The sequence below is a fragment of the Anopheles ziemanni genome, chromosome X (assembly GCF_943734765.1).
Source record: "Anopheles ziemanni chromosome X, idAnoZiCoDA_A2_x.2, whole genome shotgun sequence".
NCBI classification, from domain to species: Eukaryota; Metazoa; Arthropoda; class Insecta; order Diptera; family Culicidae; genus Anopheles; species Anopheles ziemanni.
Window position 1 is genome coordinate 12654856 of NC_080707.1, and position 27959 is coordinate 12682814.

A 27959-nucleotide genomic window follows, 5' to 3' on the forward strand; every position below is an offset into this window, starting at 1 on the left:
CTAAACCCGATCCTCGGATTCCAGAATCAATATCTCTGAGGGATGAGAAAATAAAGCAGCGCGGATTAGTAATGGAGTCACCCACTCTCTCTCTATTCTCTCGCTCTCTTCTCACTTACCGGAACGTTGCACGATACCGCGCCCGACGTAGACGAGTGAGTCGTTGCCGGACAGGTCGGAGTTGTTGCGCTCCGCTCCGGAGTGGTTCACCGCATTCTGGCGCAGGTAGGCCGCCGACTTGCCCTCCCCGCCGTCTAGTGGTGCCGCCTTCTGCGTGGCGCAGCAGATACAGCAGCATAGTGGCATGCTTGAGAGGGAGAGGGAGCAAGATCGCTGAAGCCGATTACTGGGCGAGTGCAGCGCAAACAGCGCCATTGCTGGCAGGCGTGCCACACCACACTCTACTTACCGGTTGCGGTGGCAGCTGAAGATGGCGAGAAATGCCTGCCGGAAGCGGCGGTTCATGAAGCAGTACGTGATCGGATTGCAGCAGGAGCTGATGTACGCCATCAGCTGCACCAGCGCGATACCGCTGCTGCTCACGTACTGGTAGACGAACGAGGGTGAGTACAGATACACCTGGCGGTACGTTGGAAGGGGAAGAGAGAAAACGAAAACAACGTGTCAACGTGTTTTGCGTGATGATTTGCTGTAAACGTTGCGTGCGTCGTAATTTGACAGGGGAAAACAACACCGACTGCTGGAGGTGATTTGTAAATAAGCGTTATATGACACCTACCATCAACGTTCGACTTGAAAGCCCAAAACGATAAAAGAAAAACCTTCGATCGCACTGGCGAAATCGTGCGGAAACCGTTTCTGCTATCTGTTCCCGTGGCTGTCAAGCAAAACCGTGCTGAATATTTACCAGTGCACGGTGGGCGCCTTCGGGGTCAATAGTGGCATAAACCTCCGTATAGTGTGCTACCAGGTTTCAACGTTAAATTCATCCTCAAAACATAAATCCCACCAAATATTTTATCGATACTTTTTATGGCTCAATTTTATGCTCTCATAAGGCATGATAGCTTGAAATACGATTTTACCCAATAAATATAAGGTTAGGATTGTTCAAGCAGTTTTCGACAGAGACACAAATAATAATGAAGTTTTATGAACTATAACTTTGAAAACAAAATGAAACGTGTGCTGAAATATCGTTCTTACAAGCTGTTATAATTAGTGTAGTGCCTTATGAATCTTTTCTCGAGATTCATTCATTCAAATCTTTCACCGAAGATTCATTTAGATGGATTTATGAATCTTTTGGGATTTGCTCATCACTTTTCATCATTTGATTAATCTTTGGGATTCATGAATCTTTCATTAAAAGGTTCATGAATTTCTAAACCTCAAAGAATCATTCAGATTCATGAATCTGAATTTGGATTACACAACTCTAGTTCTAACCATCGATGGAGGCGCCTAGTACTTATGGGGCTGTAACGAAACTTTTTCGATCATTTTCCTAAAACCTAAATAGCTTTTAAATTCACATCCATGCTCAGTTAACATTCTCGTTATAAAACCTACACCTCATTCTCCCTGAAATGAATTTTATTGCTATGACGTCAAAATTCCATTTGTAGGCTCTATGATTTCTAATGAAATTATGAAATAATATGAAAACGCAAAGTTGATGAAAATTTATCAGCAATTTTGTTCAACAATTCTACATGTTGTATTGGCATTGATCATTCTGTTTGAAACTCGGTCCTTGCAGTTAATTAATTTCTCGGTTTTCTATTATCTGTCAAAGGGTATGATGACATTTTCAGGTGTATTCATTTGATATTCAATTTTAACCAAGGGTTCTCCATTCTGTAAGGCTTCTCTAAAATTTGTCACGCGTTGAAAGGAATTCAGGAAATAATAATGATTTATTTTGCTTTTTCATATCTCGATTCGGCGTTGTAAAACGAAGAGTGGTAATCGATTGTTGACAAGACAGGAATATTCTAGGGATCTATCCGTTTTCATTCTATAATACCCGAATCATTTTCTTGGAAGGTGGAAAATGCGAGAAACACCCGTGAAAATACCCAATGTTCATCGCCCTCGGGGTGTTGATGGAAAGGTGCTCTCCGTTCGATTCCGGCGAATAACGATGGCCCCTTTTTTGGCTTTTCCTCTTAGACACGTACGAGAATGTTTCCCTCATTTGACTGTCATATGCAATGCCTGTCACCTTTCCGGGATGCTTCCTTCCATTAAGCCGCAAACAAAGCCCCCCCGGGACGGGCGAACGGGGAACGTTTTTCCGTGTACCGATTCCGCTCAGGTCGCTGAGACGTGTTCAAGGGCGCTATTTTAAGGCTTATCGGTGACATTTGTTTTTTTCTCTTCTTTTTTAAACGAGCAAACACAGGTAGCGCTGATTTTTCGCGCGAACTCCCGAGCACAGGAGCGGTGGTGCATTGCTTCACGAGCTGCGGAGCATTATTTCGATAAATCGCAATGAAGTATTTATGGGCAGTGTGCGTGCAACAAGTATTCAATCAATCTCCTTCCGGCATCCGGTGGTGCACGCTGGAAAGGTGACGCCCTTTTGACGTAAAAACCGGGTGAACGTGCTTTTTTTACGACCGACGAGCGCAAGGAGCAAGGAGATTTCACCGTCCAAACCACGCACGCAACGCGGGGTTTCGCAAGCCGCAAATCGCACAAAAAACGGGGGATGACTATAAATAAAAAACGACCCCATCCTCAACCCATCAACGAGTTACTCGCGTCGCGCGAAGTTCCGGGCGACAAACGGTCCCGAACTGGCAAGGGGTACGAAGCGGGGGCTTCGCGTGCACTACTAGGTTGGCCAATAAGTTTCAACACGTTGACTGCCATGGCGATCATTTTTGATAGCCAGCTGTCATTAGTTCTAAAAAGTTTTTGCCCCATAAATTAATGAAAATGCGACACAAGTATTACAGTAATATTTAATATCAATTCTTCGGGAAGCTAAGTTTTTGATCAGGCTTCAAAAATTGCTGGTTTAATAAAAGTTATAAGAGATTTTTTTGAAAAGATTGTGCTAAAAATGTGTGTTAAAAACGCTTAGCAGTCAACGTGTTAAAAAGCGACAACCTTCGAGTTGTTTAAAATCCAAAATTCCTTTGCAATTTTAATATTTCATCTTTCATACGCACTTGCTCAAAATGTAATTTTGATCCGTCAACTCATTCGTGTATACAAGCGTTATGAAGTTGAGTTGTTGTTTTGGAAGGTTTATCGGCGACTGAGATCCTTCATCCTTCGTTTATTACGTTCTGCTCAAGGGACTATTTTATCTGATTGATCTTAAAACTAATATTAAATCTATGTTTACAATCTTCATGGAACACAAAAAAAATCACAAACTGAACTTATTTATTTCTTAATTAGACTAGACGTTCATCTTAATAATATGCCATTTTTAAAATTTGTCGTGCTAACATCAAAGTCATGCTGGCCGCTAAATACATTAAACATTTTGCACATAGAGATTATCGGTGCGTTACTGTTACTAGCATATGCCGTACTTGTATGTGGAACTCTGATACCTTCTCTGAATCTTAGAGCCCTTTCATGTGCAGAAATATTTATTTTTTCTTACAGTCAATTTCGTTGTTCAATACTTTGGCTACAAACGTTGAGATAAAAAGATGATAAAAGTACTAAAGAAGTCTTCTCCTTTTTGTTTTTGAATTGTTGCAACATCCACCCCATTCGCCTGATTTAACTCCCACTGATGTCTGACTGTTTTCACACCTCAAAAATTCAAAATCAAAATTCCTTCGTGGAAAGCATTTTTTAACAAACGAGGAGCTGTTATAGAGGAGTATTTGCGTAGAGTCAAAAAAACATTTCCGTAATAGCATAACAAAGTTAGAAGATCGTTGGACCAAGTCCTAGTTGATCTTCTGGAAGACTATATGTACTGAGCAATAAAAATGGGAACCTCCAAAAAAAAGCTGTATTTTCATTTCCGCCTTCAAAACTTATTGGCTAACCTAGTATGTGGGTAAATGGTTTTTCCCGTACGCCCAGTAAAAGCGAGCACGGCATGCATAAAACATTGATCAAATTGTTGCCCGCACCGCCATCACGTTTTTCCAGAGCTAAAATCCTGTTTTCCTTCACGCCGTTCGGTTGATCCGGATTGAAGGGGGCCGTTCCACCTCGACACTTTCTCGAAAGCACACTTTCTCATCTTGCGACCTCCGAACGACAATGATCCTAGAGGAGAAACACTCCAGCATTCCACCTCCCGTTGCTCGATGCTGGCTTGTTATGAGTGTATATTGTTTTATTTATTTACCACCCTAATTTAGCATCGCAGCAACCCTTCTCGGAGCGTATTACAACTCTGTTATGCGTTCCTCGTTTTCCAAAGCTTGGGGATCGAATTACCGGCGGAAGTGCTTTTTTTCTTTCCTCCTCCTCCTCCTCCTTGGGGACGCTATCAACCTGTCACCCACGTACGCAGCCTATCTACAATCTGTTCCCGCGGAATGTAAAAAGCGGTACATCACGGCATAATAATACCCAACCGCCACCAGGCCGAAAAACCAGGCATCTCGCCGCTAATTTCGTGTTTTATTTGCCCGCCCGTGCGTTACGTAAGGTTGGTTTACCGCGCTCGGTGCGGAATCGGAAAATCCGGTGGAAATGTGCGAGTGGCGCGGAAAGGTGTCTTGGGCAAGCTGGTTGATATCATCTTCACCCGGGGTCGGATTATCATCGTCGGCGAGGATAATTCAATTTGAAACACAATCTGTTTAGGGATCACTGCTCGAGTGTTTGTGTGTGTGTGTGTGGGGGGGAGCGTGTGTGTGTGGTGCCCGCCCGACACCTGAGCCGGGCTGGAAGTATTTTTCGGCAATCTGCCTGCTGAAAGGTTGGATAACACCCAGGCCCAGCTGGGACCGGAAGAAATCGAGATTTTTATCACATCCCTGTTTTAACACGCTTTTAAAGCAAGCTTAATCGAATACTGCTTTTGCAGGTAGTATTTTTTATCAATCATTTACTTGCGAGCGCAAACAGCTCCGAGGCAGAGAAAAAACCCATCAACATTCGACAGTTGTTGAAAGAGAAGGAAATAAAAATGTCGTAAACGATGGTAAGTGATTCCTAAAGTGAAGTTTAATTTAAGTAAAACTAATTTAACTCATCTGAAAACATTCAGTCGATTTTCACCCGAACAAGAATCAGTTTCCTTCAATGAAGAAATATCCAAATCGAATAGCTGTTCTTGTTGTCAACTGTTAGCCATAAATCCCTTTCACACTTTCTGAATCATTTGGTATAAAATTATTGGTCATTTCAAATACAAGTGCCGCAAGGCAGGGTCATATCCCCTTTACTTTTTAATATGTTTACTTTTTAAGTTTTAACTATGAGCAACTGTTAACAATTCCTCTAAGCAATTAATTTCCAATCTCATTTGCAGAATAATTGAATGATGATATCAAATGAATAAATAATTGTTAAAAATATCAATCTGGCTCTGAACAAATATATTCACATGCGCGATATTCTACGAAATGGATGCTTAAAGTGAACGAGTTCAAATGGGAAGCTGTATTTTTCACCCGAAACACTAGTTCGCGCAAACAATCAGATGTCAGACTTTGATTTATAAATACTAAAATTACGTGGAGTGATCCAATTTCATACCTGGGACTATTCTTAGAAAAGAGGTTAATCCTTGAAAACCTCAACGACAACCTTTGCTATTAATGTGAATAAATTTTCAAATTACTCTACTGCTTCCAAAACAAAAAAGCTAAATTAAAGTTCGTAAACAAAGATTGATTATATAAAGCCTTGTATTAATGAGTTTTTTTAATGGTTTCGATCTCATCTTTCCTCATCAATTGTGAATAATCAATTGAAATTGTGTGTTTCCTAGGTAGCGTTTTGGTGGAGTTCAGTGGGATAATTGTTAAATTTAAAAATCCACATAATGAGCATTGTTTTCATCGCATAACAAATTATGTGTTATTAACTTCAACCTTTATCCTTATACTTACTTTTGTTCTGACCGTGAACATGATCTGGTTTTAATGTACGCTTTTGTTTGTTAAAATATTTAAATCGGAAATGGATTATTTGGAAGGGAGTGTATACGAAGAGAGCATGCAAGGTTGTGGGTTGAGGAATCCAGTTGTGAAAGTCCAAACCTCATTAGCGCAATTTATTTGGTAAAATGATGGCAATTTACACAGCTCCTCCATGGTACAGTACGTCTGCACTGCACAAGGCACTCGTATACTATTCATTTTGAGAAAGCACAGCAAGCTGTTACTAAAAAGCCTAATTAATATTGTATCATAGTTAGGCTTCGTTGTACAGTATTTTTTATTTCATTAGTGTTAGATTAGTTTTAAGATTGATTTAATTTCTTCATCGAGGGTTTTTTTGTTAGTTTTTTCAACATCCAAAAAACCTTTCAAAAACGATAAAAACTCAGCTTAAACCAACAATAATTAGCTTTTAAAACAAACTTTTTAATGATTAAAATCCGCTGTTGTAAGTTAACAACGTGATCCGGGAATAAACAAACTACTAGTATAACTACTACTTCGATTATTCAGCGTGAAACAGAGACGAACGACCAAGATGGTCCAAGTCTCTATAATTAAACAAAACAAAAATTCAGAGTAAAACAGGTGATTGTTTGAAGTGGTTCAGCGCGGTTCTGTGTCTCTTCATTCGTCATAACGTGGGCTGAGAAGGGCATGTTGCCAACATTCAGCGAAGCCATCTACCCACTGCAACTGTATTGGAACAATTTCCATCAAACATACCTCTTCAGCGGGACTGGAATGTTTTTCCGCATTTTGTAAACGCTTCCTTGCGGAAATATGAGCACTATTCTCACTCGACTGCAAATGGCAAAGTGATATCTCGTGCAAGAATAGTGTTGGCGCCTCCCGACGATTTGCTCCATTCCGTTATTTGTGCACAAATGTAGGGGATCATGGTGCAGTATGCACTCTTTAAGCAATACGATAGAGTTTTCCAAGAACTTTGCTAGCGATGGTTGATTTTTCTTAATTGACTTGTTTCAATGGAGTTAAAACTAGCAGCAGGAAAATTTTGCCTATTTTGCTAAAACCATTATATATCTGGTTGAGGCAAAGTGCACTATAGCAAAAAGGCAAAATGCACCACAAAATAAAGGTACAATAATCAAGTTTAGAACAATTAAAAGGATGAACATTTAGTGCGGTTTGACCGAATGTAAATGAAATTCCAGTAATCAATGATTTTATTAATCAACTTCTTCATTTTGATATTTGTTTCCATCTTTAAACGAATTTAATAATTCGTTTTAGTTTGTTTACAAACTGATGCATTTTGCCCGATATAGTTCATAGTTAAACACACTTGTAATTAAACTATGAGTGAATCGCGTTTTGAAGCTCTGACTTAAATTTAAAGAACTTTGTATGCCATGTGAAAAAACAACGACTTTGGCACTGTTTATTTTCCAGCCGAGAGGTGATGGTTTTGTTTTCCTTTTATTTAGCGTGTTTGTTGATGTAGTGTGTTGTCAATTTCACAGTGAGACCATAATTTAGTTGACTTTTGTTAGGTTGCTACTTTTGATTTGTTAGGTTGCTAAATTGGTTTTGCATCAGGGATGCATATTGCCTCAGCCACCCCTACATCAAAGTCTAAGAATCGCTTAGCGTTGGCCATCAGAAATCATTTTCGAAGTGAATTGCTCATAACTATGCGAGGTATGCGGTATTGTATTATGTTTCCGTGCGATTTATTGGAACAGAAATTTATTGGTCGAAGTGTTTTACAGACCACCGATCAACTTCCATCTGATACGCCATTAAATAAGTGCACGCATCGTCAATGACCATCGGAACGTAAAGCAAAATCGAACGTGAGTGAGCTGCTCCTTTCCAGAAAGTCACTTACCGTGTTGAGGATGTGCAGTGGCGCCCAGCAGACGAAAAACTCGACGATAATGACGAACAGCATTCGGATCACCTGGTCGAACGGGTTTCAATCGGGGACGCAGAAAGACAGAGCAGCAAGAGAAAAGAAAATCAGTTACAAATGGAAGTAACATTTAATGATCCGCACGATGGAAGCGCGCATGTATCGGTACGTGAGGTAATGCGGCGGAAGTTTGTCACATCATTGCGTTTCGAATTGAAGGTCACTCGGAAGACTCTTCAGGTCGGTTGAATCGGCCCGATCGATATGGAGTGGCCGGCGATGTTCATTATGGAATTATAGCTTATACACCCAAAGGGAAAAACACTGCACGTGTACAAGGCGTTACATCAACACTAATTGTACCAGTGAGTCAATTTGATGTCATTTCTTCATATATTACAAATTGTAGATATATCAAAAAACAAAACATAAAATTAGGGTAATTCTGATTCAGATATATAATTTATGACTGTTTGCTTAGATTTTGAGATTCATGAATCTTTTAATGAGAGATTCATGAATTCCAAAGATATAAGAAGGTTAAAAAAACATATAAAAATGAGAAGATAATCCACTTTTTTTTATTTGGTCCTCTTTTTTCATTTGGTCGTTTATCAAAGAGCCACGAAGATTCGTGAAAGATTCATGAATCAATCTTAATGATTATAGGGTGAAAGATTCAAATGAAAGAATATTTTATAATGATTTATAAAGCACAATGTGCATTAGTTCGTCTTCCATATTTTTTTAATTTGTAATCTCATCTTATCCTACCAGCTGTAAGTGATTTTGGCCCTTGTTATCAAATGAAGCTTTTTTGTATCCCTCCAAGCACATTTGAAAGGTAAATTTTTACTCTTTCAAATTATGACAGACTTTCTAACACTTGGTGTTAGAGGAAAACATATCCGCTTGGAAAAACCAAATTTGTTGTGTTATAACTTTAGAAGTTTTTGACCGCAGAAGAAAAGTGTGCGCTGGAATTGAATTATGGAGTTTGTAAATGCACCTTCCAAAACCCAAAATTTCATAACAGTAAGACAATAATTGACGCCCCAAATTAATCCAAACAAATTGAAAATAACTCAACTCTTCGTAGGAATTCAATTACTTTGAGAAAATAAAATATCTTCGCTAGATAAAAAGTTGCTTAAGGTCAAAAATACTTACAGCAAACTGACGCGTCCGGTATGATTGGGTGTACAATTTTGAGGTACAATTAGTGTCAACTAGTGATTTGTCTTATGAATCTTTAGGCGGGATTCATTTATATGAATCTTTCACCTAAGATTTATTTGGGATTCGAATCTTCAAACGTTGTTGGATCTTTCGAAACATTTATGGATCTTCATGAATTTTTCATGTATCTTTCACAGATCCTCATGATTTTTTTATTGGAGTGGATCATGCGACTCAAAAAAAAAGAAGGGTCTATATACCAATTTTTCGGTTTTTAATTTTCTGTTCTTTTAACATTAACATTTCTTTAGTACATTTTTTTAAATAAAATTTGTTTATAACATTTATTAAACATACGGTTTTCGAAGGCTAAGCCAGGACTTAACTTCAAAAAGTATTAATTTCTTGATATTACTATAATTTTTACTTTTTCACTAACTTATGGGACACGACCTTTTCAGAACGAATGACAGCTGGCTATAAAAAATGATAGCCATGGCAGTCAACGTGTTACTGAATCTTTGGGATTCATGGACCTCTCTTGAACAGATTCATGGATCTCTAAAATGATGTAAAGAATCTTTCAGATCAATGAACTTGAATCGGAATTACACAACTGTGTACCCTACTGTTGCATACATTCCGGGGTAATGAAGAAATGTAATTTGTCATTTGTCAGTGACCAAATTAACCTTTTCTGGAGAAGAAAACTCACAATTTTCTGTTAAATTGAAAGAGAAATAGTACCGTTTAATGTGAGTTAATAAAAGCTACTGTAAGGATACGGTGGCGTCATCGATGAATGGGTTGGGGAAAACACGCCAGCCCACGGCGGTTCCGAGCATAACCGGCAGAAAACGGGACTTGTTTGTTGTGTTGTTGCAGAAACCCCAGCACCGGAGGGGGGTTGTTGTTGTTTGAAGTGATGGCGTGTGGTAATACCTTAATTGGCTAACAAATCGCCCGGCCCGACCTAAGACCAGCTCGTGCGGTTGGCCAGGGTAAGGCCAGTTGCCAGTTTACCCTTTTGCTTACCTTTTTCTTCGCCTCGATGCTCTTGTCCATGTAGGTGGAACGGATTGCGTGGCGCGAGAACTGGTAGCTCGGGTCGGACTTGAGCGCCCCATCGTCGGCAGGATCCGTGGTCCCGGGTGCGCTGGAGGTGTCGGCGGTGGCGGTGGTGGCGGTGGAGGTGGTGGTCATGGTGGTGGTGGTGTTGGGGGTGGTGGTGTTCGTGGTGACAGCGTTGCCGGTCGCACCGGAAAGCAGAACCCGGGCCTGGTCGTGGGCGGCCGGTTCGCCCGGTCCAAGCTCGTGCTTTCCGTCCGCCTGCATCCGGTGCTGATGCTGATGGTGCAGGTGGTGGTGGTACGAGTGGTGGTGGTTGTAGTGGTGGTGATAATGATGACCGTATCCATGCTGTTGCTGCTGCTGAGGTTGCTGGCGCGCGGGCGTTTGATGGCATTCGTCAAACTTCGTTTCCGCCAGCTCCGGCAGCCCGTCCGGTGACCCACTTCCCAGATGATATCACTGATTCCGGCCCAGATCCCCGCGGTGTCGCTGTTTAAGGTCACGGAAGAAAAAACAAACACAGTAACGATAAAAGAAAAACCACCAAATGAGTGAACCGTGGGGAGAGTCAAGAAATACTTTTAAATATGTTTGCTCGAAAAAACAACGTTCGTTCAAATACCCTCCGAGCTTCTGCTTACTATCGCGCAAATATTTCCCTCATCTCTCTCCTTTTCGGAGTGTGAGAGAGCGAGACCATCCAGACGCCAGTAAAACCAGCGTTGCCTTCCGGTTTTACGACCGCACCAATCCAACATTAAAATCTCGACTCGAGTGCCGCTGCCTGCCCAGAGGTTAATGAGTGCAGGATATTAAAGATAGCGAACGCCTTTACAGCACTGCACCGAACTAACCGAGTAAGGTTAGGTGAGGCAGTATGCACTTTTTAAAACGAAACACATTAACGTCCACTTGGTTAGATAACAAGGAGTACTAAAACATATCAAATCAACATTAAAAAACTCCAAAACGTTGTTAGTTACCTTTAAGATTGTGAAGACTACTCTTTTAAACACAGTATTATTAAACCAGAACTTTTAATCGAAAGTTTGTTATTTGCTTTGTATCTAAATTTGTTAAAAGAGTTTTGATTTTGATTTTTTTTAATGCAAACATTTGATTTGACATTTATTTCTTATAAATCAACATGAAAAACCTCCAAAAGGTAACTTCAACTACGATTTTCAAGACTACTCTTTTCCACACATTATAATTAAACAAGAACTTTTAACCGAAAGTTTGTTATTTGCTTTGTATCTAAATTTGTTAAAAGAGTTTTGATTTTGATTTTTTGTTAATGCAAACATTTGATTTGACATTTATTTCTTATAAATCAACATGAAAAACCTCCAAAAGGTAACTTCAACTACGATTTTTAAGACTACTCTTTTCCACACACTTTTATTAAACGAGAACTTTTTAATCGAAAGTTTGTGCTTTGTTTTGTATCTAAATTTTTGAAAAGAGGTGATGATGCGCTAACATTTGATTTAACATTTATTTCCAACAAATCAACATTTAAAAAACTCTAAAAAGTTAAACTACGATTTTGAAGAGTACTCTTTTCCAAACGTTATTATTAAACGTTAACTTTTAATTGATTTTGTTTAATTGAATTTATTATTAAACGAAAACTTTATAGTTTGTAATTTGTTTTGTATCTAACTTTTTGAAAAGAGTTGATGATGCACAAAGATTTGATTTGACATTAATTTCCAAGACTAAATAAACCATTTATGGTAAAAAAAATATAAAGTACAAAGATTTAGAATATTGAACCTACTTTTGTGAACTCATTTACTAACAAATGTCCTACGACAACATCTATTTTACATCGCAATATTGAAACTTCTTTTAACATGATTTCCTTCCCTGTTTGTTTCGTCTCATTCTTTTTTGTAACAAATTTTGACGTGGAGGCGTGGAAAACACAAAAGAATCTATGTTACACGTTCGTGAGTATGTTGTGATACTTCATGTAGTTCTAAAATGAATAATGGTGCTTGCCCCACTTTTCGCTACCGGAGCGAGCAGGTATTCGCTGCGCTCACTACGAAACTTTGCCATCCATCCATATTTCATCCCGTGCCGGTACCGTCGATGTTGGATCACCTCCGGGGAAATCACCATGATTTACCGAGCGTACCTCAGGTGGACTCTAATGTTTAACGCGTGGCGAGAAAATTACTTCCCCTTGCCGATAGATATCTAAAGGAGCGGACGGTCCACGCGTTTTGGGCCGTATTAATTTATTCATACTTTAAAAGATCCACATGACTGTCCCTGTCTTTTTTAATTTATTCTTCGAAGTGTATTTTTTATTTTTTGGTTTCCAGCAACTTCCTTGGTCTAGCAACCCTGATGTAAGTTTTATGTGATCCTTACATGAATTAATAACATAAAAGGGTCGTTTTGTTTTTCCTTTCATCTTTACAAGTCAAGCATAGAGAGACTTCTTGAGTGAGGTGAGAGTATAGCGTGTTGCAGAAAGTCTGAGCCCGATTTTGATGTACCTTTGTTTTTATTCGGTTTGACAGTTTTATAGTTGATGATTATTGTATATTATAGTTTACATCAAAAGCTATTAAGCAGTCACTCTCAAGTGTCGGTGCAACATGTTCTCCCGAAAATGAATGTTCTCCCGAAGCATTCCCTCGAAACAACACAAAGAAATCATGCAAAAATGGTAAACTATATCCAATGTTTCAATGAGTCTGATGGTTGAAATGAAAGATGTAAGGATTGGATTAGTTAGAAACGAAATTGGGAAGTATATTGAGGGGACAACCTTTTAAACAAATATAGATAAAAAAAAACCTATAAAACTTCTATAACTTTGTGCTATTGCCCAAATACTCCGTAAAGTACAGACAGTAAGGCAGCATTGGTGTAGACCAAAAACTCCTAATGAAATGTCGAAACAAGAAAGGTGATAGAATTCTTCAAAACATGTTTAGCGGTAAGTTTTACGACTTATTTTTGAGGATTGTTGTACAGCTTTGTACACTGCGTCATAAAAATGGTAGACTCGCCTAGTTTTACTTTTAATCAATATTTTTGGGGAAAACGAAAAAACAATCTCTGTTGCACTAAGAAACTGAAAACAGATGTGTCCCAAAATGATAGCCTCACTAAGGATTTTGATTAAATATTTAATCAACGGAAATAGCATATATGGATAAAAAAAAGTAATGATTTAGTTATCAGTGGGTCCTCCATTACGATTTACAACATGGAAATTTCTTGATGGCATATTGTGTGATAATTTTCCAAACGTATTTACTGATAAGGAACGCAAAGCATTATGGATAGCAATTCCAAACTCTTGTATGATTTCGTAATGGCTCCCGTCTTCTGAGGTCTGGGGAAACGGCTGGCCAAGACATTGTAAGTTCTTGTTGTCGTCCAAGCGTCCACGGCAGCATTATATCTTGATGAAAAATGAGCTGTTGAGTGTTGTGGTTTTCCAAATAAGGCTTCAAATGATTGTCCAGGATGTCGATGTACATATCGCTGTGTTGGTACAATCGTCAATTCACTACTACCATGACCGCCATAAACGCACCACAAATCATGGCGGAATCACCTCCAAAATTGTGTCGAGAGAAAAATCGTAGCTCACGTCTCACATCTCGCCAGTAGTGGATGTTACCATCCGGAAGATGGAACTTTTTTCATCGCTCCAAACCACCTAAACTAGATTAATAGTTTAAAACCTGGACCATATAGCAAACTGACAACTTACGTTCCTCCAATCATTCCTCCACGTCATATGCTCTGTAGCAGACTCCAAGCTAACGACTTTGTGGTGAGTTTTGAGTGCTGGAACTTTCTTGATGGATTCTCTAACAATATCAGGACGAGAATTCAGTGCCACAACACAGTATTTTCGCTTACAGTCAACCTTTGGTTGAATTGGAAGAGACTCTAGAAAAATCTCCGTTTATTACGCGAGGAAAGTTTTTGAGGACGTCCGGGAGACTTCTGAGGCCCATTTGATCTGGGATCTTTCATATAATTATTAATTACGTTCGTGAAGCTTTTTTTTCAGCTCACCAATCTCACGGTTCGACTTGCCATTAAAGCGATAAGCATCAATTCAGCATTAAAGCGATAAGCAGCGACCTTCTCAGCGACCTCCGTGAGCTGTTTTCCACGGCCCATGTTCAAGATAAATTACAAAAGAAAGAAAGAGAACATACAAATTAATTTTGCCAACAGGTGACGTAGCTAGGAGCTGGGTCGCATTGTTAATTGGAATGATTTTTGATCATTATGGGACACTCAAGTTATTTGATGTTTACCTTAATGATATTCTAACATATTTTTCTGATAAAACAGAACTGAATCACCTTGCTTTTGATGTTTATTTTTCCTTACGATTATATAAATTAGCATATGAATGAAACAACTAGGAGAGGCTATCATTATGGGATGCAGTGTATTATCATGAGCATCTTTTTGAGATTGTGGTATTTGGTCATCCGTAGCTACATTTTCTTCACATCTGCTATTTACCTCCAGAACCAATCAGACCGGTAATGGGTTTTCCATCTGATAATGGATGATCCATCAGTTCCTCTGCGTCCATTATCTAGATAGGTTGTGGTTTCATATCTTTTGAAAACAGTTTTCAATGGTTTTTCATTTGAACGGTCCACTACATTTGGTTTTGTTCCACTTCTTTACGACTCAAAAGAGAAACAAACAAACTGCCCCAACAAAATAACACTTCAATAACATTCGTAGCTCTTCGTACTCTTAAGGATTCTCCCACAAGACTTCGTTAAGTCGATATGGTACTTAGGGAAGGTTGAAAGAAGGATGTGACAAAGAATTTAGACTTAATTTATAACTAATTTTGAAAGGGTTTTGCATAATAAAAAGCCTTAATAAAACCGATTGGACTTTGTACTCCCATGTTAAAACATTGTTAAAACCTGTTTAAGTCTTTTAGGCCTTGGAAATTACTTGGAATGGACATACTACTATTAATTTCAAATGTTTTAAAGGTGTTAAAATTACTCATACTGTTTTGCATAATGAAAAGCCTCAATTAAACCAGTTGGATTTAGTACTCCCATGTTAAAACATTATTAAAACCTGTTTAAGTCTTTTAGGTATTGGAAATGTTACTTGGGATGGACATACTACTATTACAATTTAGTTTCCGCAACTATTACTTCTTGCTCGAGTTCAGCTAGGTATCGCTCTACTATGGTTATCAGACCAGAGCTAGAGCCAGATTATACCAGAGCCTTTACTAAAAGTTCGTAAACATGTTTTATAGAGTTGAGCATCTTCTGCTATATGGGAAGGGGAACGAATCGCTAGAGAGTAGGTTGCTTACCTTGGCGAAGAAATGTCGAACGCTGCGAAGTCTTCCGGCGCTGGTGTCGCAATATTCACATTCCACCATCTGGTCTCCGCTGTTGCCGACGGTGGGCAAGTGTCCGGAAATGTCTGGCCCTCCAATACTTCCCTGGGCCGCGCTGCTACCAGCTCCCGCTCCTTGTCCATTCCCGGAGCCACTGTTGTGGTAGCTGTTGCTGCTAAAGTTAACCGTCGCACCCTGGGACGCTTTGAAGATGCCCTTCTTCATGCTTGACGGGTGCAGGAAGGAGCCGGGATCGGGGCGCTTAACTCCACCACCTGTGGGCGTTGTGTTGCCCCCGTAGGCGCCCCCCGGGGCATTCTGGGACACCGCTGAGGACTGCTGGACGCCGGCCGCGGCACCCTGACACAGCTTGCTCGACTGCTGGTACAGCGACGAGTGCTTGATTTCGTGACGCAGACCGCGCCACAGCTTCGACACGATCATGGAGTAGGCGAAGCCCATCGTCAGCAGCGGCAGCACCAGCAGGCCGACGTCGTGGAACAGCACGTACGCCTTCTCCGACACCCGGTCCGGCCACACCTCGCGGCACTTCATCTGGCCGGTGCTGCGTCCCGCCCGCAGCACCGGCTGCAGCCGCTGCACGTAGCACAGCGGCGAGTTGGCCAGGAAGCTCACCGTCCACACCAGGCCGATCATCTTGTAGGCGTGGAACTGGGTCTGCCAGCGGCGCGACGACAGCGGCCGGCAGATGGCGAAGTAGCGCTCCAGCGAGATGGCGACCAGCGTCCAGACCGCCACCGAAACGGAAACCGCTGTCGGGATGTCGACAAAAGAGGCACAATCAGTTGCATTTCCTGTTTTGCTCCAGCAGCACACTACATCTACACTGAAGGAAACAACGGTAGCACCATCCTGTTTGTTGCCAACATTTATTTTCATTTCCTTCAAACTTGTTCTTTTTCCAGTTTGAAACTTTATTAGCAACACTTTGGTGTTTTGTTCAGGAATTTAATGTATTCTAACCAATCATACCTTTAACACGTTGACTGTCATGCGTTTTGTACATGTTTTTAGTACAATCTTTTATAGTAAAATTCATTTATAACATTTATTAAACCAATGGTTTTTTAAGCCTAGGCAAAGTCTTAGCTTCCCAAAGAATTGATAGTAAATATTACTAAAATTTTTATCTTTCATTTTCATTTATTTATGGGATAAAAACTTTTTAGAACTAATGACAGCTTGCTATCAAAAATGATCGCCATAGCAGTCAACGTGTTAAATGGGTTTCTAAAGATATCAGTAGTTAGTAGAGAACCCAAACTTGAGAAATTAAATTTTATTAGTTGTGAGTTCTTCGATTATCAAAATTATTTAGCAGAAATGGGTCAGGTACAGTATCGCTCCATCAAAAATAAGGTAAACAAGCAAACTGATCATGATGTAGCCCTTTGTTCCCTTGAAAACCGGTTCAAAAATCTTTCAATTACATATCGTAGTATTACGGTACATATACGTGGGAATAAAACCCAGCTTACGGTGATAAATAAGCGAATCATTGACAAATAAGTAGTGAACAAGTAAAGAACAGCATGGATAAATCATGCGAAATTTAACAAAAGGTGTCAATAAGTCATTTGCAGCAAATTATAGAACAAGTGGGAAAAACTACAGCTATAAGATTAGATACATAGACTCGTATCCTTACTAATCGCATCATTAAATTTTATGTCAATTGTTTTGTTAGAATATCTTCAATTGCTAAAAAAAACCAAAGTTTTTTTCCAAGCCATTTTTATGTAAACTAACTTATGGAAATTAAAAAAATATTGACACAACACGGGGTGGTGCTATTCTTGTTTCCTTCAGTGTATAGTATTAGTTCTGAATATTTCTATTTCACGAACTGCCATAAAAACGGGATAAATTATACACAGCAGAGATACAATTTGCTTGGCATAGCAAACGTGATTTGCAGCGCAATCACAATCAATTCAATACCAAACAAGCAAAATGATACACGTTTTCGTAAGTGCAAGCATCCCAGTTGAAGATGGATATATTTTGGCTCAGTAATTCAGAGCAACAAAGACAAATCTACCGACAAACTGGCATTGCAGATGAATCCGTAACATTCGCTCTTTGCTAGAACAAATTGATGAAAATGCTGGAACTATTCGAATGGAACACGCGCGAACACTTGATGGTGGTTAGCAATTGAGTGATACTTGGGTAAAGCTAAGAAATAGCTCAATCACATAACGTTGCTTATTTTGATTTGCAGAAGAGACAATGTTTTAGTGATTGTAGAAGCAATACACTCTGTCCAGTTACTATAAAGCCTCCTTGATTTTCGTAATTTTCAAAACAAAAAAATATCGATGAATGTATATGTTTCGGAAAAATTTGCTTAAACAAGTATAGTCCAGTCCAATAAAAACTACTGGTGATGAAAGAAAATTTCTAAATTGAGCTGGTAAAAGCATAAAATGTGTCATTTTGAGCAAAAAATGTTGAGATGTAAGATATGGCAAGCTGTTCTTTGTGTTGATCGATTCAAGGCGTTCTGAATTGTTTTGTAAAGTGTCTAAAACGAACTGTAAAAAAAATTGTTCGCAATTAAAGTTTTCTATTTGAAACAACGTTAAGTTACTTAGACTTCACATGAGTATTTGAAAAGAACAAATGTAGCAAACAAGGGTTAGACCTTTTTTGAATAACGAACCCACAAATGTAAATCAACTGTCCTTCCGTACAGGTGAGAAACATTATTGCGGTTCGTTACTGACACAGTAACGCATGAGAAACAAACAGAACTTTGGTAAAAAACAATAGGACTAGACCGCTTCCTAATAGTTTGAATGAATATTGATGAGGTCTGAGGAGGAAAGAAAATTAATTTCCAAATAGACGTTTGCTGCTGTTGTTCAGTGTTCACACCCGAACTGGCCATTATCTTATCTACGATGAATAGCAGAGATTAAATTGATTGACTTTCAATGTTTTATCACAATATGTTTAGCAGCCAATGATATACTAATAGTTTCGGTATTTGTTTAAGCATATTTACCTGTAAAAAATATCAAGATTGAGCTTATTTATCAATATTTCAATGTTAATATGAAATTTCAATGAAAGTTTTGAAAACCAAAGTGGTCTTAGTGTAACTCGCAGAGTGTATTGAAGAGAACAATAGTGTTAGATAATATTTTGATATTATATGCAAAATAAGTTCGAATGACATCTTTCAACATTACAGTTTAATATAGGATAGCTTGACAAGGTTTTTGTTAATCCCACTGTGGGACATGATGGATTAGGGTGGGAAAATTTATGTTCCAAAACTCATCCCAAAACTGTGTGTGCACAAAATTGGTGTTAATATAAGAGACCTTGATAACGAGACTATCCGAGGGTATCTTATTTGAATTTGTTCAATTATTGGAATATTATGATGGATGGTACGGATTTTATCCTCAACTTGACTTCCAATCTTTTGTGCAAAACTACTAAGAAAATTGGATACTTCACACTTTTAGCTGGGAATCATCAAAATGTCGTGCGAAAATCCATCCCTGAAGACCGACAAACGGTACGAGTAGCAGTCGATAATCAATGTTAAGCTGAGACGTACCAAGATGACTGAGGAGTGACAGTTGGTTTGAAGTACACTGACGAGCTTTTCACTGACTGGAGAACTAGCGATTTGGGGTGCTTTGGACGCAAGGCTTCGGAAAGGGGCTTAAGTTCTTTTTTCTTTAAGACATAGTAAAACATTCTTGGGACCCGTTCTCCGAGTGGAGTTTCTGACTTCTGAGTTTTGAGAATACCAGGTGACGCCAAGTTCGGGAAGTTTCGAACCCCCGAATGGCGTGTGGTGATGTCGTTCCCCTAAGAGGTAACGAACTCGAAGGTAGGTCGAACAAAGGGGATTGTAAATAAATCTTATGTTTTGAAGCTGCGTCCTCTTGCCCTCCGGGTCTTTTAAGCCTGCAATCCAATATTATTATCTTTGGCAGTGAAATCAAAACTCGCTCACGCGAATGGCTGGCAATGCATGGAAGATGCCACGACCGACTGGTTGGCACATGCGATAGATAGATTACGGGATTACCACGGTTTCCTTTTTGAAAGAGCGCCGGGTTTTGCGCTTTCGCCAGCAATCGCGCAAGACACCCTTATTACTCACAGCGACGTCGCGCGTCGAAAGGACATACAAGGTTGGCATTAGTCAGCTCAAACCGCCGTGGCTCTTACGGATGTCTTTTCGCCCCTCCCCCAGCTCGAGGGGTTAGAGTGCGATTGCACTATCGCTGAGGAATATGAATGAAGATCCTGCAACCTGCAGATGGTGCGGCGCAACAAAACAAATTACCATCGGCAAAAAAAACGCAGGACCAAAAGCTGTCGGCGAGAGCTGTCACCACTCTGCCTCTTGGGCGATTTGATAAATAGCGCCCCCGGATTGGCCTCTGACAGGTCCCATACCCCCATACGGTCCACCTGCACCTGCTGCTCGCGACACGAAAGGTAGGTACGAAACTCGGGCTCAGGATGTCGAAAAACAACTGCTCCGGTGGTCGTGAAAAAAAAAACCAAATCGAACCCACCTTCCCGGGAGGGAGTCCGTGAGTGCCTGTACGCAATATTCCACCCACGGCGGAAATGACATGCTTTGTGCAAAATGGAGCACCCCCAAACCTCCCAAAGCCCCAAGTATGGTTTTACGTGCCCGTCGATAGGGTACGTTTACATCTGGCTTTTTCACCCATTTCCTTCCGGTCGGGTGAAAGTCGCGAAAACGCCACGCGTACGGCGTTCGGAAAACGGAGCCCTTTATGCCTTCCGTGAGCGCTTCCATTTTCCAAAGGCCACCATCCGACGTGGCGTGTGATTTGGTCGCTTCTGCGAAATGATGGTTATTTTCTTCGGCTGCTTTTCTTTGCCTTCCTCCCATTTTTTTTTTCAAGATTTCCTACTCCTTTCGACATCGCTCTGAGACGCGCTGTTTGCCTTTAGGGTTCGGCCTCGAGGCGGTCGTTTACGGCATACAAAAAAAAAAACCAGGCTTAAAAAAAAAATACGGAAAACATTTTAAGACCGGCGCTGGTTTTTGGGCAAATTAATGCAGATTGGCGACTGTCGTTATCAATTCTGTGTATTTCAATAAACGGAATTCCGACCGGGCGAACCCGGACGAGGACCCCGGGAGGCGCCGGTTCCGATTGCAATGGCCAATCTCTTTTTGTCAATGGTTTGCGACTCGAGCCACTCAAGTGGATTCGCGAAAAACGAAAGGGGGGGGCCGTGGAAAATGGCGATCCTTTTCGCTACAGAAGCGCTCGAGCACAGTTTGAAGAATCTGGTTAATAAATAAATTTTCTCGTCAAACGATACTTTACGGCACGTTTGGTTCAAACAATCTTTTCCACCGAGTAAATATTTCGATTAGCGGGACGGGCTCGGTTAAACATCTCAAGTATGTTCTGCAAAGTGATATTTTTTCTTTTCAGTTACCGGTGCACCGTTTGTGAATGCGAAATATATTATGTAGACTAAAATACTTAATGTCTATTTATATATCTACCTACAGGAAGTCATAATTTTCAAGGTTTACTTTAATGAACTTTGCTCAGAGGCGAATACAGCCGTTGCCACTAAACTTTATTTAGAGAGCAAGTGGTGTTGTCTCTGTCATCTATGACGTTAAATATCAGACACTAATACACCATAGTGCTCCATAGTAAAAAGTATATGTATCAACTATCAAAACATACATAGATTTATCGTCAGACTTCCTACCAGTAATCTTGCCTATAGGAAACGCAAGTAACAATAATTATAGAAAAATAAAAAATTTTGTATTACAAGAATGCAAATCGGAATGAATTCAGTGGTGAAATTAAAGCAAAATAGATCTTGCAAACAACATAAGTTCAACCACCAATATTGATCAAATAATTAACAATATAACAAACATATACAAACTGCTTAGAACAATTCAATCCCTAAAATAACGTTTAGAAAGAATTGGCAACGGAACCGTTCGAGCGGGATCGTCAAGCAACAGTATCACTCATTAAAACAGGAAATAGAAACAAGAATCTCACAAGAACGAAATGATAAGTGGTCAAAAACGGTTCAAAATTTAAACTCACTAAACAACAACAATAGTAAAATCTGGAAATTTCTAAGAACTAAGTGTCGCTCTGTTGAAAGCCGATAACAAATCACTAATCTATAAGTCCAATAAGTACAAATAGATACGATTAATAACAATTTCTTTGCACAAAACACGTCTCCAACATTTGAAGTAATAAAAAAAAGTGTTATATAAACAATATTGAAAGTGCATAATTTAACTAAAATCCTATCATTATGTAGATAGCCAACTCAAAACTGAACATCGCAAAAAAAATTCTTTCGGCGTGTGAAAGCTATTGGTAAACCCTGTAATATTAATGTACAGTGTACTTTGTAATTAATTCTGTTTTAGACCAACCGATCAAATAATAATAAAAAGAAACAAGATAAACAGATGATTAAGATGGTAATCCTTTTTTTATGTAACTCTCGACCTGTCTGTCCTACACCCACCATCAGAAAAGTCGTTGGTTCCATTTCTTTATCTTCTCTAGAAATCATCGGCACCATTAGGTTTTTCTTAAGAGTTTCCGCCCAACTAGAGCCCACGAAGTTCTAAACAGTTCGGAGAATCGACTGTTTTCGACACTTAATTGCCTTGTAGTACCTTTTACCATTCCAGGATGGATTTCGCACAGTGACAAGAGGCCAAATCAAGCCAAAACAGAGCCGGAGAGTTATGACTTCTTGTAGCTGGTAGCAAGCGCTTTTGCAGACATTTTTTTCTCGTTCACATCGTTAATGGTAATGCCGGTAGAGACGAAACTTTTCCATTTTCGACCATAACTTCATTTGGCCTCCCAAATCAAACGCTTCGTCGATGTTCAGCAACAGTGTTTCTTTTCGCTAGACCATGAGGTTGCTTGAAGTCTACGTAAGACTACGTTTGAATACATGAAATTATTTTGCAAAAACACGCTTTTAAAAATACGTTTGCGTCAACTTATTTCGACGCCATGCCGGTGAATGCCACAAGAATGTGTAAATATTATACCACGAAATGATATGGAGAAGCGTATAGATGTGGAGCTAATAATGTGGAGAAGTAATCCGTGAAATAATTTAAAACGTACACTGGAAAATGGTGACCAAGAGCTATCGTGGAAAAATTTTTTTTTTACCGATGTTTTTATTACAGTTTTGTTTGTCCTCTTAGAAATAATCACAAATGTGGTGAATACAGGAATATAAACTCATTTGTATAGCGGATAAACGAGACTTGTTTTGCTTGTTTATAATTTGTTTGCATATTAGTGTATGCAAATTAGTTTGCATATTGCTACGTATACTTTTCAGATATTGATCAGTACAAAACACTCTATTTGTTAATAAATTTGTTCTCTTTTCTTTTTGTAGACAGTTTTATAAAATAATCTCATTCATTCTGGATTACCAATGTTTTAGACCGAGATTAAATGGAAAATCAGTAGACCAAATAAACACGAAACCAAAGCTGATGAGTTAGAGACAAATTCAAATACCTGAGAGGCAAAAACTGATAAGCTATTTCAAAGAATGGGATAGGAGATATCCTCTTTTTATTTACTTTTACTGTTGAGGACAATATTTTAGAGTTGTGTAAATCTGATTCAGATTCATGAATCTGAATGAATCTCTGCCTTATAAGGGATTCATGAATCTTTCGTCGAGAGATTCATGAATCCTAAAGACACACCAACTAATGAAAAGTCACCAGCCAAAAATGGGCTGAGGGATCCTTTTTTTTTTTTTTTTTTGGTTGCATTGTCCACGTCTATGAAAGAATCGGGGAGATTCGTGACAGATCCGTGAAAGATTCATGAAGATTCATTAAGGTTTCGAAAGATTCATTAAGCTTTGAAGATTCTAATCCGCAAAGATTCATGAATCCATCTGAATGAATCATAGGTGAAAGATTCATATGAATGAATCTCGCCAAAAGATTCATTAAGCACAACACTACAATATTTTGCTTTTTTTTATATATTGCCCAAACTATAAATCATCTTTTGTCAAACCCTATTTTTACTTGTTTATTTTTGCCAGATCAACGTCCAGTATCGTCCACTTAACTCTGTGGGCGACCATTCATGTCAATTGAGCGCAAGTGGCACACAATCTGGCATTTGATTGATGCACAAACAGTGGAAAGTCGAGTTGCGTTGGGTAAACCAACCGACCAAGATATCGGATTTCGGAACCCCGATCGAGTCAACGAATGCGTGCCGTCGAGCTGTGGATTACGCCAAGTGGAGGGAGATATGTAAATAACTCAACCCTCACAAACCAAGCTCCCTGCTCCTAGCCGAGCCGAGCCGGGATGCTAATTAACTGTCGGATCATGATGCACGAAGGACGAGGCGAAAGCAACGAAAACCGGCGATTATCCTTACATTAGTGATTGCATTACACGCCGGGCTCGAGGAGTGAAGCGGTACGTTCTTTTCTGGCGGCGAAATCAAGATGTGGCAACCGGGATACGGCGTGCGGGAAAGCAACCCTCCCCGAGGTGATGCTAGCAAATGTGTTCGGGGAGTAGCGCTTTGGGAGCTCGGGAAGAATTGGAATAATGGCAGCACGCTGACTTTGTAGTGGATAGCCCCGGTAGCATCGATTCAACTATGCTTCCACGTGTCTAAAATAGACCAAAATAATATAAAAGTAAGTACTTAAAACATTTTTGTAAGTATAAGACACAAGTAAATACTTAAAACATTACACAAGTAAGTACTTAAAACAAACCCATATTTTCATAAAATGTTCAAGTTTACAAATGAGAAAGAAATGATCATTTAAAGAGTGTTAATACAAATAAACAAATATTTTTTACTAACATTTCCTTTTATGTTTTATTATTTTTCCACTGATCAACAAGTTTACATTTATCGTTTTAAAATGCCAAATTTATCATTCGTTCAAATTTAAACGTATTCTGTTATCCACTTCCGGTGCATTTTTTTTATCACCCATCAGGCGCCTCCATGATCCACCTTACATCGGTATGCTTTGTGTTAAAACTGATATTCTTGTATCAGATTTTCAAAGCATTCCGTAGCCAAATCAGAAACTTCACTGCAACACAAGTGCTTACACTGAAAGTTTTTGGAAGTACAAGAGCAACGATGGTGACAAAGAGGTTCTTTGAGCCAGAATTTCATGGACCTGTTTTATTTTTTGGACCTATACAACACGCAGGGCGTTTCGACATTGATATACGCAGGAAAACAAAGTTCGTGCAGCGCTGGGCGTCTCCACTACTGCTAGGCACCTTCACTACCACCAGGCGCCTCCATTTCTCACCTCATATTTTCTTTGCCTCATATATTCTGTTAGGCATACCACATGAAAACAGTAAATTAACTAAACCAATCGATAGTTTTATTTTGTTTATCCAATACATTTGTATATGCCCAAAATTGAAATATTGTTTACATACAAAACCAATCGTTCAGCATCACAAAGCGCCTTCACTACCACCAGGCGCCTCCATATTTAATTTGTTTGCATTTACTTTGTCATTCTTTGAAAATAGCAAGTTAAATGGACATATTGAAAGACTTTTTTGTATGAGTTATCGAATATATTTGCTTGTACCTAAACTAAACGTAAATAATAATTCCAAAATCGTGCAAAATCACTGGACGCTTTCACTACAATCAAGCATAACACACTTAGTTTTTATTAAACTTTTTTTCTGTCAGAAAAGAACAAGTTAAATGAACAAACTTATGCTTGTTTTTATTTTACTTATTCAATAAAAATTGATGTAAACAATAATACCAAATTCGTTCTGAATTACAGCTCGCCTCCACTACCACCAGGCGCCTCCGCTACCACTAGGCGCCTCCATTTCTCACTTAATTTGAACTTACACTTATCGTGAAAAAAGGCATGTTAAATGAGCAAAGTTACGGAAGCTTTTTGTATTGCGTATCCAATGAAAAAAAAGGATGTAAACAATAATTCCAAATTGGTTCTGTTACTACCACCAGGCGTCTCCACTACCACCAGGCGCCTCCATAATTAATTTAATATACGTTTTTGCGTTTATTCTGACTGAATACATTAACTAAATGATAAAATCAAGTTCAGTTTTGCTTAAAATATCGAATAAATTTAGGTCTGCCTAGAATAAATGTAAGTAAAAAGTTTGTTCAAAAGCACAAGGCCTCCACTACCACTACCAAGAGAAACTGCGAAGCACCCGATGAATGGGTGGCTCAATGATCCGCCCACTAAGGCTCCATCAAGGAGTTGTGCACCTGCCAAACGGAAGACCTATTCATCCATGTTGTCAAAATATGCTGAGGGGGTTAAATATACCTCGGAAGGGCCAGCATCGAGTTTGGCGATTGATTCGGGTTGCACTACTACGAACCTCAAGAATACCGTACTCCATTTCCTACGCACGAACACTACCGAGAAGTATTGAAAATGCCAACTTCCAAACAAACTTAAAACGGTAAAACTTATGAACAACAGGCACAACAAACAGACCGGATGGAAAGCGGTCCTTAAGCACAATGTCGGAACACAAGCGGAATAAACTGTCAAAGGGTCGCAGGGTGGGTTCTTGGGTTTAGGTTGTTGCTAAGCTAGATTCAAACTTTAAACGGACATTTATAACCGTTTCCCTTTTAAATCTTTAACACCGATAAGGTTTATATTGTGATAAACTCAGTCGTAAACTTTTTATCCTAACACTTTACCCCGTTGCGTCCCATAGTGATACGGTGGAAACGTTGTTTTTGTTTTCGATTGCGAACGACGCCGAACATCGTCGCCTGCCTGGGGGTACGAATCGATTTGCGAGTGATCTAGATTCGTTGACGTGACGAGAACAGATTGTTGTCGAGGGCCCCTTTTTTTACGTTATAGACAAAAAACACCCACACACACACACACACACAAAGGCGCCCAGTGATTACTGGCAGCTGGTAGTCAAATTACGGTAAATGTTTTGTTCCACCCAAAAAAGGCAATATGGCCGGCGTCGCTTGGAGCGCCGAGCGTCGGGACCTTGGGGTTTTCGCAACAAATATCTGATTATCTCGACTTTTACCCATCACGAAACCGGGGGGGGGGGGGGGGAAGGTGGGTAGGGGGGTAGGGGCAAACATCACGACCACTTGTGCTTCTTTTCTGCGTCGTGCCGAGCGAGCGTTCGCTTAATCAGGTGATTTATTTTCTTATTTGCCGCTGGAATGCGAACCAGCGCGATTCGTTTTTTCTTTTTTAATTCGCCTTCCGTTCGTTTTCTGTCTGAACGAACTTCTTTCCACCCTGCCGTCCCCTCTAAGATCCTAACTCACACGAAACTGACTTCCACAGTGAACGTTAGCAACGAACGAATGAAGATGAAGCAACAGAAACGGAATAACCAGCTTGTTGTTAGCGATGGGAAACCCAACACCTGCCGCGGAACCGGATGGGACGCGGGGGTGGCTTCTCGCTCGCGTCAAAGGGAAATTGATTCATCACCGCCCCCCCCCCCCCCTCCCCTTCCTCCCACCACTTGCTCAACAAAGGGTGATCAATAAATAAGGCATCCGCCACACCGCTAATCTGCCCCGGCCCGGTCTTACTTACCCTGAAAGTACGGTATTAATTTGCACATGACACTGCCGAAGATAAACCGCCGCAGCACCTGACCGGCGAGTGTAAACGGCATGCAGAAGACGCCCAGCAGCAGGTCGGAGATGGCCTGAGTGTGAGAGCCCAGAAGAATGGCGGCGAATGAATAAGTAAGCGGATGAAGTTGGATTCCCGGAAGCATTAGCTGACAGGGTGCCTAATCGTGGCCTCTCGATCTATTTACCTTTCAGCCACCAGGAGCACACCATGATGACCCCCCGGGAGTACTCACCAGATTCAGCAGGTAGACGTTCGTGACGGTACGCATCCGCTTGTTTTGGGCGAGCGTCAGTATCACCAGCAGGTTGCCGACGACCGACAGCAGGAAGATGACGGCGTACAGTGGGATGATAAGCTGGTTCTGGAAGGAGCTGTCACCGGCACCGGTGCGGGTGCCACCGCCACCGGTGGCGGTACCACCGCCCCCGCCGGCCGTGTAGTTGTACGTGTCGACAATGAGCGAAACGTTCTCGCGGATGATGTCGCCGAGGGCGGTCGACAGGTTGCCGGACTGCACGCCATCCGCGGCGTAGTACTGGTCGTAGTAGTAGGTCACCGGCGCCGGATGATGGTGCGGGTGGAACAGCAGGTCGTACTGGCTGGTGGCGGACGGGCCACCGGTTGCCGGTGGCTCCCGCAGCTCCACGCCGTACACGCACGGATTGTCTGTCAT

At 40.3% G+C, this 27959-nt stretch overlaps 1 protein-coding gene across 1 annotated transcript; it reads right to left on the reverse strand.

Moving 5' to 3' along the window:
• On the reverse strand, nt 1–27959 carry LOC131291095 (muscarinic acetylcholine receptor M3-like). The gene is made up of 9 exons (XM_058320285.1): nt 27519–27959; nt 27242–27356; nt 15542–16341; nt 10493–10644; nt 10156–10276; nt 7918–7989; nt 410–579; nt 120–307; nt 1–35 (listed from the first exon to the last, which is right to left on the reverse strand). Exons 1-9 carry the CDS (start codon nt 27957–27959, stop codon nt 1–3), a joined length of 2094 nt encoding a protein of 697 aa, XP_058176268.1.